The sequence below is a fragment of the Dipodomys spectabilis genome, unplaced genomic scaffold, assembly GCF_019054845.1.
Source record: "Dipodomys spectabilis isolate Male_0828 unplaced genomic scaffold, ASM1905484v1 ptg000145l, whole genome shotgun sequence".
NCBI lineage: Eukaryota > Metazoa > Chordata > Mammalia > Rodentia > Heteromyidae > Dipodomys > Dipodomys spectabilis.
The window spans coordinates 15,232,446-15,249,273 of NW_024870822.1; the positions used below are offsets into that span (position 1 = coordinate 15,232,446).

Genomic DNA, 16,828 nt, shown 5'->3' on the forward strand with positions numbered 1-16,828 from the left:
CTGTATGCATGAAGCCCTGGGTTTGATTCCTTAGTACCACATACAGAGAAAAGGCCAGAAGTGGTGCTGTGGCTCAAGTGGTAGAGTGCTAGCCTTGAGCAAAAAAAGAAGCTCAGGGACAGTGCCGAGACCCTGAGTTCAAGCCCCAGGACAGGCCAAAAAGCAAACAAACAAACAAAAAAAAAATAGAGGAGACTCATAAGAAGAGGTAGTTAGAGATGAGCATGAGGGATAGGCCTTGGAAATGAGTACAATTAGAAAGGACCTGTGGCAGAGGAGGTATCGATGTCTAGAAGGAAAGAATAATCAAGAGCAGTTCTCTATATTCATCAGAATTCCAGCAGCAGTGCCAGTTCAGATGGAAGAGACCATTTACAGAGGTGGCTAAGATAAAGCCATCAGGGAAGGTTTAGGAGCCCAAAATTTAGCAACAGTAGGAAGCCAGTATATGGCATTGTATTCCTAGGACCAAAAGGACAGCAAGCTAGCAGAACAATAGTGCCTGAGTCTGGAAATTATGGGAACAATGACTGCAGTCTCTCTTTTTAAAAAATGCAATAAGGAAGCCAGGTGCCAGTGGCTCACCCCTGTAATCTGAAACTACTTAGGAGGCTGAGATCTGAAGTCAGATTAGGCAGGAAAGTCAGTGAGATTCTTACTTTCAATTAACCTACATAAAACTGGAAATGGAGCTGTGGCTCAAGTGATAGAAGGCTAGCCTTGAGCTAAAAATCTCAGGGACAACACCCAGGCCTTGAGGTCAAGCCCCAGGACACTCCCCAATCCCACCCCACACAAAGCAAGGTGGAAATAAGAATAAACAACCCAATCTTACTCTCCTCCTCCCTTGGAATTTATACTAGTTTCTGCTACTAATCGACACCAACTGGAGAAGCCTAGGGAAATCATCCTGGGTCAAGAGAGTAGGGACTAGCCTCTTTTCTGTAGGCAAAGCAAGAAGAGTGAATGAATTTGATTTAGAAGGGCAAACAGTAAGTAGATCAACAACATAGGCTTCAAAGAAGCAGGATAAGACTTAATTAATTTAGCAAGGATGGGAATTGACTGGAGGGTAAGTTGACAGGAAGGAAATGGAGGCATCTCAGTCTAATGAACCTTCATTTTCTCTCTGCCCTTGGAGGGGAAGTTGATGGTAGCAGCCTTAGCAGACAAGGTTATATATGTTCTTTCCCCTGTAGATGAAGTAGGCATTGGGTTTTCAGGCCTTTGTGGAGCACATGCTATGCTATGCTATGCAATCATTTCCTCCATAGACAAAGAGCAGCAAGCAGGTGAGATTCTACAGCTACTACTTCTCTTTCCCATATTAACCTCTAGACCCCTTAGTCTCAAGTAAGCAATCTTCTGGCAACTTAGACACACACTTTAGACTATTTTCCCTCATCCTTGGGCTCATAATTCTAAACACCAATCCTCCCTACTGGCTTCCCTTCAGGGGAAAAAAAAATCAAGAAAAATAATTTTTAAAACCGATGTTCATACATCATAAAACACTAGTACGCTTTTAATCCTACCATGGATGTCTAGACTAGAAAATACTTCTGTCCCTGAACAGCATCCGTAAACTTCAAAGACAAAGAGGAGCTGAAGAACTTCACTTTCAGAGATAAGGATGAAACCTATACCCCTTCTCCAAATTATTGGTCCTAATTCTATAAATAACTTCTCTACCTCCTATGTTTAAAAAACCCATTTATTTTCAATACCATAAAGAAAGAAAAGGTGAGATGATGAAGCAAAAATCTTTAGAAGTCAGTCTCAGCCCCCTGACAACTGTTTTTCCTTTGAGGTCTTTTAAATGTGGGGCAGAACTAAGTTTTAATATTAAAACAGCAGGTAGTTTAGAGATAGTTTGAAATGCTGGTTGGTATAATCTCAAAACACCTAAACACCAATTCAACATGAAACGGGCTAGTCTTCCACTACTCTTCTGTTCTAGAAGGGAGAAGGGCATACTGACTTCTGTATCTACCAGCCAGCATACTAATCTGAGTGATACCTCCCTGAGGGACCATTGCTAATGGATCACAAAACCAGCTTGATTAGGAGACATCTCATTCACATCTCTCATCCTTGGAGATAGCAAATAGAAGGGTAGAAATTGGTAAGAGTTTATTCCCAAGCTCCTGTCCTCTAGCCATCAACAAAACAGCACCTTTAGGTCGAGAGAGAGAGAGAGAGAGAGAGAGAGAGAGAGAGAGAGAGAGAGAGAGAGAGAGAGAGAGGGAGAGATCCCATGTCTTTTCTTACTCGGAATCTATCAGCCATATTTAGCTGCACCTAAGCCTTTTTAACCAGAAAGCATCTAAGCCAGGAAATCAATAGTTTTAGCACAAGGAGGCTGAGGAGAGGGAATGGGACACTAGTAGAAAGAAACTTTAGTGGATAATTAAAGAAACTTAAAGGAGAGGCAGAGGACAAGAACAGAGAGCCAGAGAAGATGCCCTCTGGCTTTCTCTAGTCAGCTAGTGATACCTCCAGGCGAGAGACCGAGGAGCTGGCCACAGGACCCGATAAATGTTAGGACCAGGTCAAATTAAGCAGATAAGATATTAATTAGATTAAGGAAGAAGGAAACTTAACTGGGATAATTAAGTACCAGGACCTAAAAATACTAAGTGCAAACTTCAGAAAGGGGAACAAAACTGTGGCTTGACATTTGCTAAGAATTGCAAAGCGAGTAAAAAGTCTGCAAGGCTGACCACCAATGTCCCAATTGTCTGATTTCTGTGATTAGGCTTGCTCAGGAAATATACCAAAACATGGAACTGGATCCATTGCAGTTAGCTTTTATTGATTAAAATGGCCAAACTTGAAAGGCGGGATCTCCCTTTAGAAGAACAAAGGGAAGATCAAGGATGAGAACTTTGTCTTGATTGATCATTGGAATTGGAATTGCCACTTATGATCACTATCTGCTAGACTGCTAGTTCTGCTTTTGTAACTTGCTTTCTTGATGACCGCGAAATTACCACTCACCACCTGCGAGTGGTCTCTGTGGTTTTTGCCTTTATATTCCCTGAGCTATTGGAGTTCAGGGTCACTCTTTGTCTCCCGAATGATGGAAAGTGGTCCCCGTGCAGAAAAATAAAATGTTCTAGCTTGATTGACTATGTGTCTGGATCTCATTCTGGTATTCGGGAAATTTTCTGGATAAAACAATAAATTCCTGGAGAGTAGAATGGGAGGGCTTGATGACCAAAGGTAGACCTTTGAATTCTCCACCCAGTGAATCCTGAGATCTCAGAAGCAGACAAGTTCTGTGCAGTCCCTTGAGATCAGCAAATCTACTCTGAGCCCCCAGCATTTTCCCTCTTGGCACTTCTAGTTTCCACCATGGGCTTTCCCCAACACCAGGAAATGATGTTCTTCTGGTCATTTGGGGCCCAAGAGCTGAGAGCTGTTGCTTTTCCCTCCTCCAAAGCGATCCAAGAATGACCTGAATACTTTTAAACCATACAAGGTCAAACCTGAAAAGCTCCTCAGAATGCTCTCTTGGCCAACCCTTCATTTTACCCATAGAACCACTGAGGCCCAGAAGAGGAGGCCTTCCCTTAAAGACTCAAGTTAAATGTATCCAATCTGAGTTAAAAGACTACCAAGTCCCACAGTCTTTCTTGAGCTGAGCCCTTTAAGCAATGAAGAGCAAATGTAAATTATTTTAATGGTAGAAGAAAGTATGGTAGCTTTGAAAAGAAGTAATGCGAAACATGTTTCCCAGATAAGGTAAGGGGGCAAGAAAGACTATGGAAGGTCTTGCTCGGCAAGGTTTAATTTTCATTATTTTGAATAGGTTCAAATTGCCTTTGCCCAACACTCACTGTGTTTAGTATCGCTGATGTGGAAGGGATCCAAGAAGACTATGGGCTTCACTGCTCTACAGAGATTCTCTTTCACGAAAAAGAAAAAGAAAGAAAACACAAAAAACCCACAAAAAAACACAACACACAGTTAACCACCTGTCAGGGCTGAGGATACAATGAGACCCCTGGAAAAAGAGCTTTTCATGCATGCGTAATATATTTGTTCAGCTACTCACTTAATGAAGCTGATAAATGTGATGCAAGACAATAGTCAAGTTAATCTATTTAGTAAAATGTTTTGAGACTTTCAGGCTATGTTAAGGAGGGGAGCGTTTGGAGACATTTTCATTTAAATGCGCTCATCTCCTCTCTTCGGCTGCACAAGGGGGTTTGGGCAATCTATGTGAATATAATTTCTTATAAATGTGTCTTTAATGGGTTTAATTCACCCTTGCCAGCTGTTTTGGGGGCTATTTTGTAAGAGCAAAACAAACGTTTCAGGCTTGGAAAGCTAGTTAAAATTAGTTTCGGTCAGCAAGGCCAAGCTATATTTCCTGCAAACCATCTGCTTGATTGGCACAATAGAAGGATTTTCAAGGAAAAAGAGGAGAGTGAGTGTGAAAGGGATGGGGGGGGGGGGGCGGAGGCTAGAAAGGGCTGGGCCAGCCGGTAGCTCCTTGTGGCCTATTCTAAAGGTGAACCCCTTAGAGTTGTCTTAATAGAGAGGCTGAGGCTGAGGCGGTAGGAGAGCTTTCAGCCAGCGCCTCATTGCCTGGTGGGTCAACTCCCCCCACTCCCCATCCCCCCGGCCTGGATGAGAGAGGCCCGGGGCCACGGGTGCTTTTCCATGCCTGGGCCCAGCGTCCCAATGATCTTGCCCATACACTTTCCTAGGGCTGATGGCTCAGAGGCACAAGGCCAAAGTCTTGGGAGTTAACTCCTTCCACATCTTAGAACGCTGTCCTTCGCAGGGTCCTTTCTCCATCTTTGGGGAAGGCATCGACGTTTCTGATCTTCTACCCAGAAGCATCCTTCCCTCCTTCCCTGGCCTAAGTTCACCTAGGGGGCTTTTAGTGTGGGACTGGGACCCCCCCCCAACACACACACACACACACACACACACACACACACACACACACACACACACACACACACACACACACACACCCTTCTTTACTGCCTAGGGATGCGGGCCGGATGCGGGATGAGGACAGCAACGCTCTTGGCTGGTTCTAGAGCCCTGGCAGTTCTGGCTTTCCCAAGCCAGCTCGGGGCCTCGCCCATGTAGTTGGGGCCGCGGCGGAGCGCCTCCAGCCAGAGTCCCTGGCTTCCCCTCCCCAGCGTCTGTTTCCTTGAAAGAGAACTAGGCAGAAAGCTCCATCGAGCTTCAAGGACCGCCGGTAGATTTCGCCAAGCCTCAACTTGAAGATAACGACATTACACATGAATGGCAGGGCGCACAAAACCCCCGGGGGCTCAGGTCAAACGGCATTCGTCACAGGTCTTAGCCGCCACCGCCTCTCTGCGCCGCAGCCCCCTTAGGGCTAGGGGGGCCTTTGAAAAGGCGCGTCCGGGGAGACCGCCGAAAGTTAGATCCTCTCCCCGAGTTCTGGCTTCCTTGGGGATTTATTTTGCCTTTTTTTTCCCCCCGGTACAGCCAGCTCCAGCCCCGCCCGCCTGCCCTGGACTGCCCCCCTCCCCTTTGGCTCTGTGAGGATGGACTGCAGGAAGCGGGTCCACGTGGATCGCAGCGAGGGGTTGACCCACCTTCCACAAAGAGTCAGGACGGCCTGTTCAAAAGCGGAGACGTGAGCCGAGGTTCCTCTCTAGTGAGGCCGAATGGTCGTGGGGGCGGCGGGGGGGGGGGCGCCCTGGGAACCGGAGCCTGTCCAGGATGGAATAGTAACCGGGAAGGCTACACCCCAAGAAGTGCGCTAGCGGGGAAGAGGCCTAAGGAAAGTGCCCCCCACCCCCACCCCGAGGGCTCCCGGCCTGGCTGAGAGTTCTCTCCCAAACTCCTACTCCCAACCAAACCCAAACAGGTATCTCAGTGTGTTTGGCTTTAGGCGCATCACCCGGAAGACTGGCCAAATGAGTTGCAAATGGGGACTAAAGCCCTGGGAGCTACAGCTACCACCGCTTCTACTCGGGTACACACAACTGACTTTCAAGCTAGAGGAGATAAGGAAGGTTTAAAGGAAAGTAGGGGAGGGAAAGGAGAGGAAAGAACAGAACAGAAGGGGGAAGAAGGGAGGAGGAGGGAGGAGGAGGAGAGAGAGATCTTAGCAGTTCTGGAAATTGAACTGATGACTGTAGCGAGCATAAAGCACAGGTGCTCAAATGGTTTAAACTTTTCTTGCCTATTTTATTGCAAAATGAGGAACTTTTGAAGTTTCTGGACAGATCTGCCTCTTCTATTTCCAGGGGCCTCCAATTAATTCCTGCAATGTGCTCCACATAGTTAAAGAACCACTGATTTCAAAGTTCTTGCCTGATCATTGCCCCCCCCACACACACCTACACCTTCCCCCCCCCCTCCCCGCACCCCTCCCCTCCACAGGCTTTACCCTGCCTGCTGACTGAGAACTCCTCCAGAAGTGGTGTGGAGCTCAGAAACTCCACACCTCTGTCATCTTCTGGCATCACTTCTGCCTCCAGAGCTCAGCCCTAAATAACTTTTTAATGTGAATCCAGGGAGAACTTTAGCAGGCTGCCTTTCTGATCCAATGTGATATAAATCACAGATGCACTTTCATTGAATGGTTAAAGCAGCAACATGGAGATCATCAACACAAAACGCCCTGAACAAAACCATCGAGAGAGAAATAAAGCTGGTTAATAAGATTTTTGAGAAAGCTTTGTGTTAAAAAGCAAAAGGGAAAACCAGCTGAAGGTGACAGTTAGTTCATGGTTAATAGGATCAGGGCAGCCTGGCGGGACTGCACACTTCTCTTTGAGGAGGTTCAGCCACACTAAAGAAATGAATGGGACATTTAACACATCTGTTATCTCGCTGAGCAGAGAAATGGTGGACTTGGAGGCTCAAGGCCACCTCCATTCCAACCCAGAGGAAAGAGAAGGAATTTTCTCCAGGATTTTTCATTCCATGGGCCACATTTCCAAGGTTTTCCTAGTGTGGGTGGGAAACCCAGGTCTTCCCTCTGCTTTTCACTCCTTAGTACTGTTCAGTTCATTAAACTGCAAAACTGCAAACAAAAACACAAACAAAAAAACAAAACTGTGGCCAAATCAAGGCTCTTTCTGGACCTTTGCTAACTTACAACTCACACTGTCCAGAGCTGCTGGTTAAGAGACCAGTAAGGGAAGTGTTGGATCACCTGGGGCTCCGGTAGCTATCTCCAGCTCCAAACCCTTTACTGGTGTAAACACACACACACACACACACACACACACACACACACATATACACACAGAGTATTCCAATAGGGTTCTCTGTAGCTCCACCCCTTAGTGAGCTGCCCAGTGCTCCTTACACCTGGAAAAGATTTTGCGTACTGACAGGGGTCTGCAGCATCTTGGTTTTACTGCTTTGCTATCCAGTCCTAAAATCAAATAGCTCAAATCAAGAAGTCCACCATTCTTCTGCGGACACATCTATTAATGCCAAAATATCCATTTCCAAGTCTCCAGGATTGTGCAAGTGAGAGTTTTAACAGATTTGACACACACCTCTCATCTGCTTTACAATCCGGCTGGAGTGAGTGATGAATAGGGCTAGAGACCGCACAGGGAAGTATATTGTCATGTTCAAGGACTTGAAATTTTCCATCTCCTCCCCCCTCCCCACACACACACAAGGGGGAAGAGTTACTTTACTAATAACCTGAAGATGTATTTCTATGAATATTTATTGATCTATTTCCAAGCTCAGCGGGGGAGCTGCAAATAAATTTAGTGTGTTCTTTAAATAATTCTTTTTTTCTATACAACAAGATGTCATCTGGAACTTCTAAATAGGCATTTAATTAGCCCGGGTGTTGCTTCGGAACAAAAACCGCGGGACAAGAGCTCTGGGGGCGCACTGTATTGCCAAGAGGCGGTCGATATGCAGAATCGATGCGCGGGGGCCTTTGTTGCCTGTCCATTGTGTGGGCCGTGCTTATGAAGACTAATCCAATCATAAATTGCACCCCTGCGCCAATCAGAGAGCCGAGAGCCTGCAGCGAATGAAGCTCGAGTGGAGAACTTTGTTGAACTTCATTGTCAGAGCTGTCACTTTTTCAAAGCACGGTAGCAGGCGGGCCACTATAAAACCATCCCCTCGACGGCAGGACCACGAGGACTCGCCTACGCCCAAGTGGAACAGTTACTTGGAGACGATTGCTAAGCCCCGGAGAGGGCACTGCGGGAACGGGAGGGGGGGCAAGCGAGGCCTTTGCTCTCCGGCCACGGGGAAAAGGAGTTATTCCACCCGCCCCGCGCCTACCATGATGTTCCCCGGGCTCCTGGCGGCCCCTGCGGGTTATCCTAGTCTCCTCCGGCCCACGCCCACGTTGACACTGCCCCAGTCCCTTCAGTCAGCATTTTCCGGCCACTCTAGCTTCCTGGTGGAGGATCTGATTCGCATCAGCCGGCCCCCAGCCTACCTGCCCCGCAACATGCCCACCGCCAGCCTTTCGCCGCCCAGGCAGGGGGCGCCCGCGGCGGTCACCGACTCCGGGACCTCCGACCTGGCTTCCCCGGGTCCAGGAAACCGGCGGGGTAGCTCTCCGCAGACTGCCCTCTCCCCTGCCAGCGAGCCCACGTTTCTGAAGTTTGGAGTGAATGCTATCCTCTCCTCAGCTCCCAGGACAGGTAAGTCGAGGCAGAGCGCGCCGAGAGAGCCCGTGCAGGTGGTTCAGCATTCGCCCGAGCTTTCTGGCCTTGATTGCTTGTACAAACGAGCCCCTGCTCACGCATGCCCCCTCGCAGGAACTAGAAACCCCCACGTCGGGTAAGGTGACAGAGATCCAACCTGGTTCCAGAATGAGTAGCCTTCAGGCACCCAGGCCACGTTCTGAATGAACTTGAGCGCTGGCCCCGAGCGCACGCCCTGGGCGTCAGAATGTCCGCCCTGGAGAGCTGCAGTTATTCAAGCCAAGAAGCTGTGTTTGGGGATTCGCTAGTTTTAAGTATCTGCGATCTATTTTGCAAGTGCTTAGGGTGGAGACTTGGGGTTGAGGGAGGATTTCTTCAGGCGAGAGAATGTTAGGGACATTTAATTTGACTCCTGTCAATTCGTTTTTAAGAGGCCGTTGACATCGGGCAGCGTTCATTGTCTCCTGTGTTCAGTGTGCAGTGCAACTATCTAGTACGTAACCAAGTCCTGTCTTCCTCTCTATCTCCCAGAAACATCTCCGGGCTTGCTCCAGAGCCCTCCACCCAAAACGTTCGCTTTTCCTTACTTCGAAGGCTCCTTCCAACCCTTCATCAGATCCTCCTATTTCCCAGGTGAGTCTCATCCTCCTTCCTGGAGAGGCCGGACGGGCAGGCGCTCCCAGCCCCGGCCGCTCGCGCTCTGCCTTCGCGATGTTTCTCCGTCCACCCCTCGGGGTTACGCTCTGGTTCAGAGGTTGCGAGGCTACAACATTCACGAATCCGTCGCGCCAATTTGATGCCCTATTTAGCACGAGCAGTGACTGCTTGACACTTTGCACGGATTCCCTGCTCTACAAATTAGCAAGAATTGTCATGGTCCCAATTTGAGGCGGTTCCCTTCCCGGCCAGGAGCTGTTGGCACCCCTTCAGGCCACCGTTTTCCCACAGAGTCACTGCACTTGACCACGATCCCCTTCCCTCCCCTCCCCCCCAAAGGTTTCAGCACCATGACCAATTGGTCAGCTCCTCGGGCAGCCACACACAGACCGGCCCTCGCCCCTCCACGCTGCCCAGAGACACCTACCAGCCGGGGCTAATTTCTCTTTAAGGCTCATTCAGTAAACCCCATGGGGTGCCCTCTTGTGTGGGACGCCTAGGGTCGGCCGGAGGAGGGGAGTGTTGGACCAGATTCCCAGCGCCCCCCCCCCCCCTTAACCTTAATTTTTACATTTCCGAACCGACTTCCCAACCCCTTCTCGTACCCTTCCCAGACTGGCTTAATCTTTTTAAGACAATTGGGCTGGAGGCTGGAGAGTCACCTGCCATGGGTCCTGCTCTAAATGAGAAACACCTTGACAGTTTCCACGAGGTTTTCGTTCTGAAATCTCACAGGGGATTCAAATGATGACTCAAAAACCTTGCAACGGATCAAAAACTCAGGGGACAAGAGGAGACCCGATAAAGCGAGGCCAGGCATGGCCAGTGGGGGAGGGGAAGGGTACAGGGCTAGCTCTCCCAAATATCAGCAAAAGAAACAAGCAGTTGATTTTTGGTTTTTGAAGGAAGGAAGGGAAATGCAGCACCATCCGCAGCAGCAGCACCACCACCAGCATTCATGCTCCTGCTGATCATGGAATTTGCTTCCTTTCTTCTTGCTCTCAATGTGCTAACAAAAACAACCCGAGCTTTATAAATAGCTTTTCATGTCCATTTAATGAGAATGATCGGGAGAAGAGAAGCCTCTGCCATCAGTATTCTCTCAATGGTCTTGGCCTGCAGTTGTGTTTAGTTTGAAAGTGTAAATCTCTTTTGTCCCAGTAATATATGGCTTTCTCTGCTTGTCCACAGCCTTTTTCTGTTAGTTCATTACTACACAATTACCATTCACGCTTCATTAGAGTCTCTGTTTCTTTTTGTTTTTCTTTTTCTCTCTCTTAAAGCGAAACTCTCCCCCTTTTTACCATGCCAATACCCATTGGGAAGCGGTCAATGTGCTAATTAGCTGCCACTCTTCGTGTACTGGGGCGGAATTCTTTACGTTTGGTGGGGGAGGGGAAGAGAGATTAATATAAAAAAAGATGAATACTGATTGGAGTTTTCAAAAAAAAAATCATCTAGAGTGGATTTTCCCCTCTCCAGCAAACCAGCAAAGAGCCCTATTCTCTTTTAAAGGTGATGCCAGGGTGAGGTGTGGGAGTGCGGGAATGGGTGGCTGAATATTTTAGTTTTAGTTGTGAAATTTATTTTTCCTGTGGCTGTTTTCACCGGCCTGTGCAGGTTTCCCTGCGAATGTTGAATGGAGAAGAAAAAACAAATCCGCATCAGGCCATTGTGGGGGTTATTTTTGGTGGTCCCCCTCCCCCGCCTCCTAATCCGGGTTTGCACGGTTGAAAGGGAAAGTTATTTGGGCGGAAAGCGCCATTCACTCTGCAGGTTTGTAGGTTCGAGGTCTATTCTCTAGGCGTGCTTTAAAGAGATGAAGGGAACCGAGAGAAAGAGAGGGCGAACACACTGGGAAAGCGGCGATTGAGGGGCGGACCCCCCCCCCCGACACCCCCAACTCACCCGCCACCTCCCCTCACCCCTCCGCTCTGCAGCCTCCTCCAGCGTCGTGCCCATCCCGGGGACCTTCTCCTGGCCGCTGGCCGCCCGCGGCAAGCCCCGCCGGGGCATGCTGCGTCGGGCCGTGTTCTCCGACGTACAGCGCAAGGCGCTGGAGAAGATGTTCCAGAAGCAGAAGTACATCAGCAAGCCTGACCGCAAGAAACTGGCGGCCAAGCTGGGCTTGAAAGACTCACAGGTGAGGAGCGCCCCCCACCCCATGCCAACCACTGGATGGGGAAATCGAGGCCTAGGAAAGCAATGAGTACATGAGGGTATTTCCTCAGAGATCCTTAGGACAGTCCATCTCTTTTTTATTTCCTTTTTCTTTTTTCTTTTTTTGTCGGTTGTAGGACTTGAACTCAGAGCCTGGGTACTGTCTCTGGGCACTGAGTTGTGTTTTGTTTTTTTTTTTCACTCAAGACTAGTGCTCTACCACTTTGCGCCACAGCCCCACTTCTAATTTTCTGGTGGTTAAGTGGAGATAAAGAGTCTACTGGACTTTTCCCGCCCGGGCTGGCTTCTTCCAACCGTGATGCTTAGATCTCAGCCTCCTGGCCAGCTGGGATTTCAGGTGTGAGCCACCGGCTCCTGGTAGACAGCTCCCCAATCTCTCCCAGGCCCAGCACCCCCTAGCCCCCCTCCCCCCGCCTAACTGGGCTACGTACCAGAGTATGCGCCGGGCAAATAAGCAAGAAACGCTAAGGGTGGGTGCAGTAAGTGTTGTAGTCCTTCAAGAAAGGAAGAAGCGGGGAACAGAGTCCTCCTCCCACCCCCCCCCCCCACACACCCTTGGTCCCTTCCCCCCTACATTCTGCCTGGAGGCCCACGATGCTGGGGACCTCCTCTCCCCCCCCCCCCCCCCCACTGCTCCTTGCTGATCTCACCCACTTGGCGTCCCAGGTTAAAATCTGGTTCCAGAATCGGCGTATGAAATGGCGCAACTCCAAGGAGCGCGAACTGCTGTCTAGCGGGGGCTGCCGTGAGCAGACCCTGCCCACGAAACTCAATCCGCACCCTGACCTGAGCGACGTGGGGCAGAAGGGCCCCGGGGACGACGAGGAGGAAGACGAGCGCCCCGACAGCCACCCCCACCGCCTGGCCTACCCCGCGGCCGCGTCTCCGAACCCCGGGCACCCGCCGCTGCTGCCCGCCTCCCCCGCGCACTCGGGCAGCCCCTGCAAACCTTCGGACTTCTCAGACTCCGAGGAGGATGAGGAGGGCGAGGAGGAAGAGGAAATCACTGTGTCCTAGGAACCTCTCCAGCCCCCCCTGGGTACTGTTTCTAAGTGCTTTCAAACTGAAGAGATGGGGGTCCCGTCTGCTGCGTCCCCTCCTTCTGTCGCCCCATCCTTCCCTAAAACCAAGATGTCACCAAGAGTGCCACAAGTCCGTTCAGTTGTCCCAAAGAGACATTTCCTTCCCCTACATCAGCCCCAAACCATAGAAATGGAGGTCTTGGTCCCTGCCTTAAGTTTTCCCCGCCAGGTTTTCCTTGCCATCACGTTCTTTGCAGGTGATTTTAAGTGGTAGTGGGGGTGGGGTGGGGGTGGGGTGGAGGGCATCTCCTACAACCTGGAGTTTACAGGGTTAACTCTGAGCGTGTTGAGCCCTGCTTGGTCTTAGCCAGGACAACCCTGAATATGCAGGGGTTTAATGAAAGAGGAAACAGAAATCAACCACCCAAGCACATAACCAGATCCAGGACCCCTGACCAGGACCCCAGTAGCCACCCTCCGACACTCCCAAAGCAGTTCCCTTAGAAAAACACAAGAATTCTGAGAAAGAAGTAGTTGTGCCTTCTGGCCTAAGGGCAAATAAATATGGAGTCTTCTCTCATTTCAAAAGGCTCTTTGGGGAAAAGAAGTTCTCCAAATGAAGAGCTGTGGGAAGAGTCATTTCCTGTACGCATATTTAAAAAAAAAACGTTCCAATCTCTACATCCGCGGTACAAGCACCAAGCACTCTGTCCTATGCTCTCTTCCGATTTTGGGGGGAGGTGTTATTCAGCTGCCAAGGTCTGAAGACTGGGTGGGAGGTGGACAGAGAGAGAGAGAGAGAGAGAGAGAGAGAGAGAGAGAGAGAGACATTTATAAATCTCTTTGATTTTTTTCCCCATGAGAAATTTTGCTGTCTTTGCACAGCTCTTATGAACTGTACACTAGCTTGTATATATGTTGTGTATGGATATTTTATACCAAGGTTATTATGAATGACTATAAAAGACTGGCTAGGCATGGCGCAGTGGCTCATACCTGTAATCCTAGCTACTCAGGAGGCTGAGATCTGAGGATCACAGTTCAAAGCCAGCCCGGGCAAGAAAGTCTGTGAGACTCTTATCTCCAATGAATTACTCAGAAAAAAAAAACAGGAAGTGGTACTGGTAGAGCGCTAGTTTTGAGCACAAAGAGACTCAGGGACTGCACCCTGGCCCTGAGTTCAAGCCCCAGGACCAGCAAAAAGACAAAAAAAGGCTAGATTTCTTTCTTTTCTTTCCTGGAATGGTTTTTAAACTTAAAAAAAAAAAAAAAGATAGCTGCCTAATTGCATAACTTATAAAGAAATGCTTATTTTGTATTTTTGTCATGTACAGATTTTATATATGTGTATATATATGTATCAAATATATACATATATATCAAGATATATATATGTGTCAAATGAATAAATGCCAAATAAAAAGTAGAGTGGCTATTATGGTTGAGTGATGTTGTTAACTTGCAGTGTAAGATAGCCTAGACCAAACCTTGGGCTTTAAAGGAAAGAACTTGAAGGTTAAGATGGGAAGGCCTTCATCCACAGACACCCCCACTCCCCCACGGCTAGTAAGTACCCATGGGACCACAATTTGCCTCTAGCACTAGCCTTTCTGCTTTGTGGTGCCATCAAAGCCATATTCACTATTAGACACATAAAACAGCTACAGTAAAGTAGGTCCAAAAGTTAAGTTTTGCAATAAACCTCCTCTAAAACTGAAATGATAGACTGAAAGTCATCAATGCAAGACAGTCTAATGACTCCAGTTTGTGATAGTTTTCCTTTTTTCCTACATAGCCAGGATCTGGTGGCTCATACCTATACTCCTAAATACTCAGGAAGCTGAGATCTGAGCATCTCTGTTCTAAGCCAGCCTGGGCAAAAATGTCTGTGAGACTCTTATCTCTAACCAGCAAAAAGACAAAAGTAAAGCTATGGCTTAGATGGTAAAGTGCCAACTTCAAGTGCAGAGAGCTCAGCGACAGTGCCTAGGCCCAGTACTGGCACAAAACAAAACAAAAATCCTACCATTAATTCTCAGAAAAGCTTTAAAATTGGTGTAGGAACATTGCCTTTTATGTATGACTAGCCTTTGATGGAAATGTCAGCAACAGTCATGACATGGGAGAAGAGACTCAGACTCGGGTTGGCAAATAAAAGTCCTTTTGAAGACTAGCATTTGGTCAGAATGGTGGATTTAACCAGTAATCTAAGGAGCAAAAAGAGCCAGTTAGAATCATGGTTGGGGCTTGAAACCGAGATTGGTCTCTGCCACATAAGCCACACAGATCCAAGTTTATTTGTGATCCTAACTCACCCTCAAAAGTTAAAACAACAACAACAACAAAAACAGGTTGTCCAACATGAATTTAGGTAGAGTTGTATACAGGTAGCTTGTGTTATAGGGGGAAAGTGAATACATTCATGCGAGTGTCACCTACTGGTCCTCTCCTGGCCTTGGTAGTAATCACTGCATTTCTTTCTTTCTTTTTTTTTTTGCTGGTTGTGGAGCTTGAACTCTGGGCTTGGGCACTGTTCTGAGCTCTTCAGCTCAAGGCTAGCGCTCTACCACTTGAGCCATCGCACCCACTTCCAGCTTTTTCTGTGTATGTGGTGCTGAGGAATTGAACCCAGGGCCCCATGCATGCAAGGCAAGCACTCTACCACTGAGCCACCTTCCCAGCCCCTAATCACTGCATTTCTTATGATTAATGGAGGATCCTTTGAAGAAGTTGTTTTGATATGTCATTCTTCATAATGATTACAATCCAAGAAACCTTCCCTTAACGTGTGGTCAGCATTCAACAGAGTGTATGCCTTCCTTTCAGACAGGAAAAAAACTCTGCTTGGAGGGATTCAATCTGTTTTCTGCTTCCCTCTCCTCTTGCCTGGATGTCCAGAGATGGGTGCCTGTCCAAAATGCTCACTGCATAAGCAGCAGTTCTAACTTATAACCAGCTGTTTTCAGGCTTGGGAATGGATTGGTACTGAGAGGTGAAATCCAGTTACCCTGAGCCACCACCACGTTCCCTGCAGCATTATATTTCTATGGCCAGTAGGTGGGAGCTGCCAGCACATCTTTCACTGCATGCACGGAGAAGCAGATGTGGTCCATGCATACTATGGAATATTAATCAACACCGAAAAAGAAGGAGATTCCTTCACATGCTTCAACATGGATGAACTTTGAGTCATAATCAGACACAGAAAGATTAATAACCTTATGATACCACTAAATGTCATATCTAAAATAGTCTCTGAGGAACAGAAGTAGAATTTATAGTTTCCAGGGGTGAGAAGAAGGGGAAATGGAGCAGTAGAGTTCTAGTTATACAAGGTGAAGACATTTCTAGAGATCTGTTAAGCACATTATACAACTATACACTTTAACCGGCTTACACAGTAGTTATTATATGGCTTTTGCCACAATAAAGTTCCTTTAATTTAAAAAAGCCACTTGTGCCAGGATTCAGTGGCTCACACCTGTAATCCTAGCCACTCACAAGGCTGAGATCTGAGAATTGTGGTTCAAAGCCAACCTGTGCAGAAAAGTCCCCATGAGACTCTTATCTCCAATTAACCACTCAAAAGCTAGAAGTGGCACTGTGGCTCAAATGGTAGAACATCTGTGTACTCAAGGACAGTCCCCAGGCCCTGTGTTCAAGCCCCACAACTAACAATAACCAAAAAAAAAAAAGTCAATTGAAAAACTAACTCACATTCTGGAATTATTAAAACTCCAGCAGCAAAGCAAATAGGTGAGCAATATTACAAGACAATTTGGAAATCAAGCAAAACATAATTATATCAGTACATGCTATATAGCACTTTTAAAATCTCAATAAAAGTTAAGAAAATCCAAAAAAGGAAAACACTCTGGGCTCTTTTAGGTCAGGGGGTGTTGTGTTTTGAGGTGTGAACCCAGGACCTTTATGTTAGGCAAGGGCTCTACTACTAAACTGTACCCCCCTTACCCTAGCACCTTGGAGAGCTTTTCTCTCTCTCTCTCTCTCTCTCTCTCTCTCTCTCTCTCTCTCTCTCTCTCTGTGTGTGTGTGTGTGTGTGTGTGTGTGTGTGTTTTGTCAGTTGTGGGGCTTGAACTCTGGACCTGGGCACTGTCCCTCAGCTCTTCAGCTCAAGGCTAGTGCTCTACCACTTGAACCATAGTGCTACTTCCAGTTTTCTGAGTAGTTTATTGTAGAGAAGAGTCTCACGGCCTTTCCTGCCTGGGCTGGCTTTGAACCACGATCCTCAGACCTCAGCCTCCTGAGTAGCTAGGATTACAGGCATGAGCCACTGGCACCTGGCACCCTGAACATTCTTTTTCT

General features: G+C 47.9%; 1 protein-coding gene across 1 annotated transcript; it reads left to right on the top strand.

Moving 5' to 3' along the window:
- The first annotated feature begins 8,272 nt into the window (after nt 1–8,272).
- Nucleotides 8,273–12,497, top strand: Dbx1 (developing brain homeobox 1). The gene is made up of 4 exons (XM_042691788.1): nt 8,273–8,639; nt 9,174–9,275; nt 11,240–11,442; nt 12,147–12,497. The coding sequence occupies exons 1-4, from the start codon at nt 8,273–8,275 to the stop codon at nt 12,495–12,497; spliced, it is 1,023 nt and encodes a 340-aa protein (XP_042547722.1).
- Nucleotides 12,498–16,828: the final 4,331 nt, after the last annotated feature.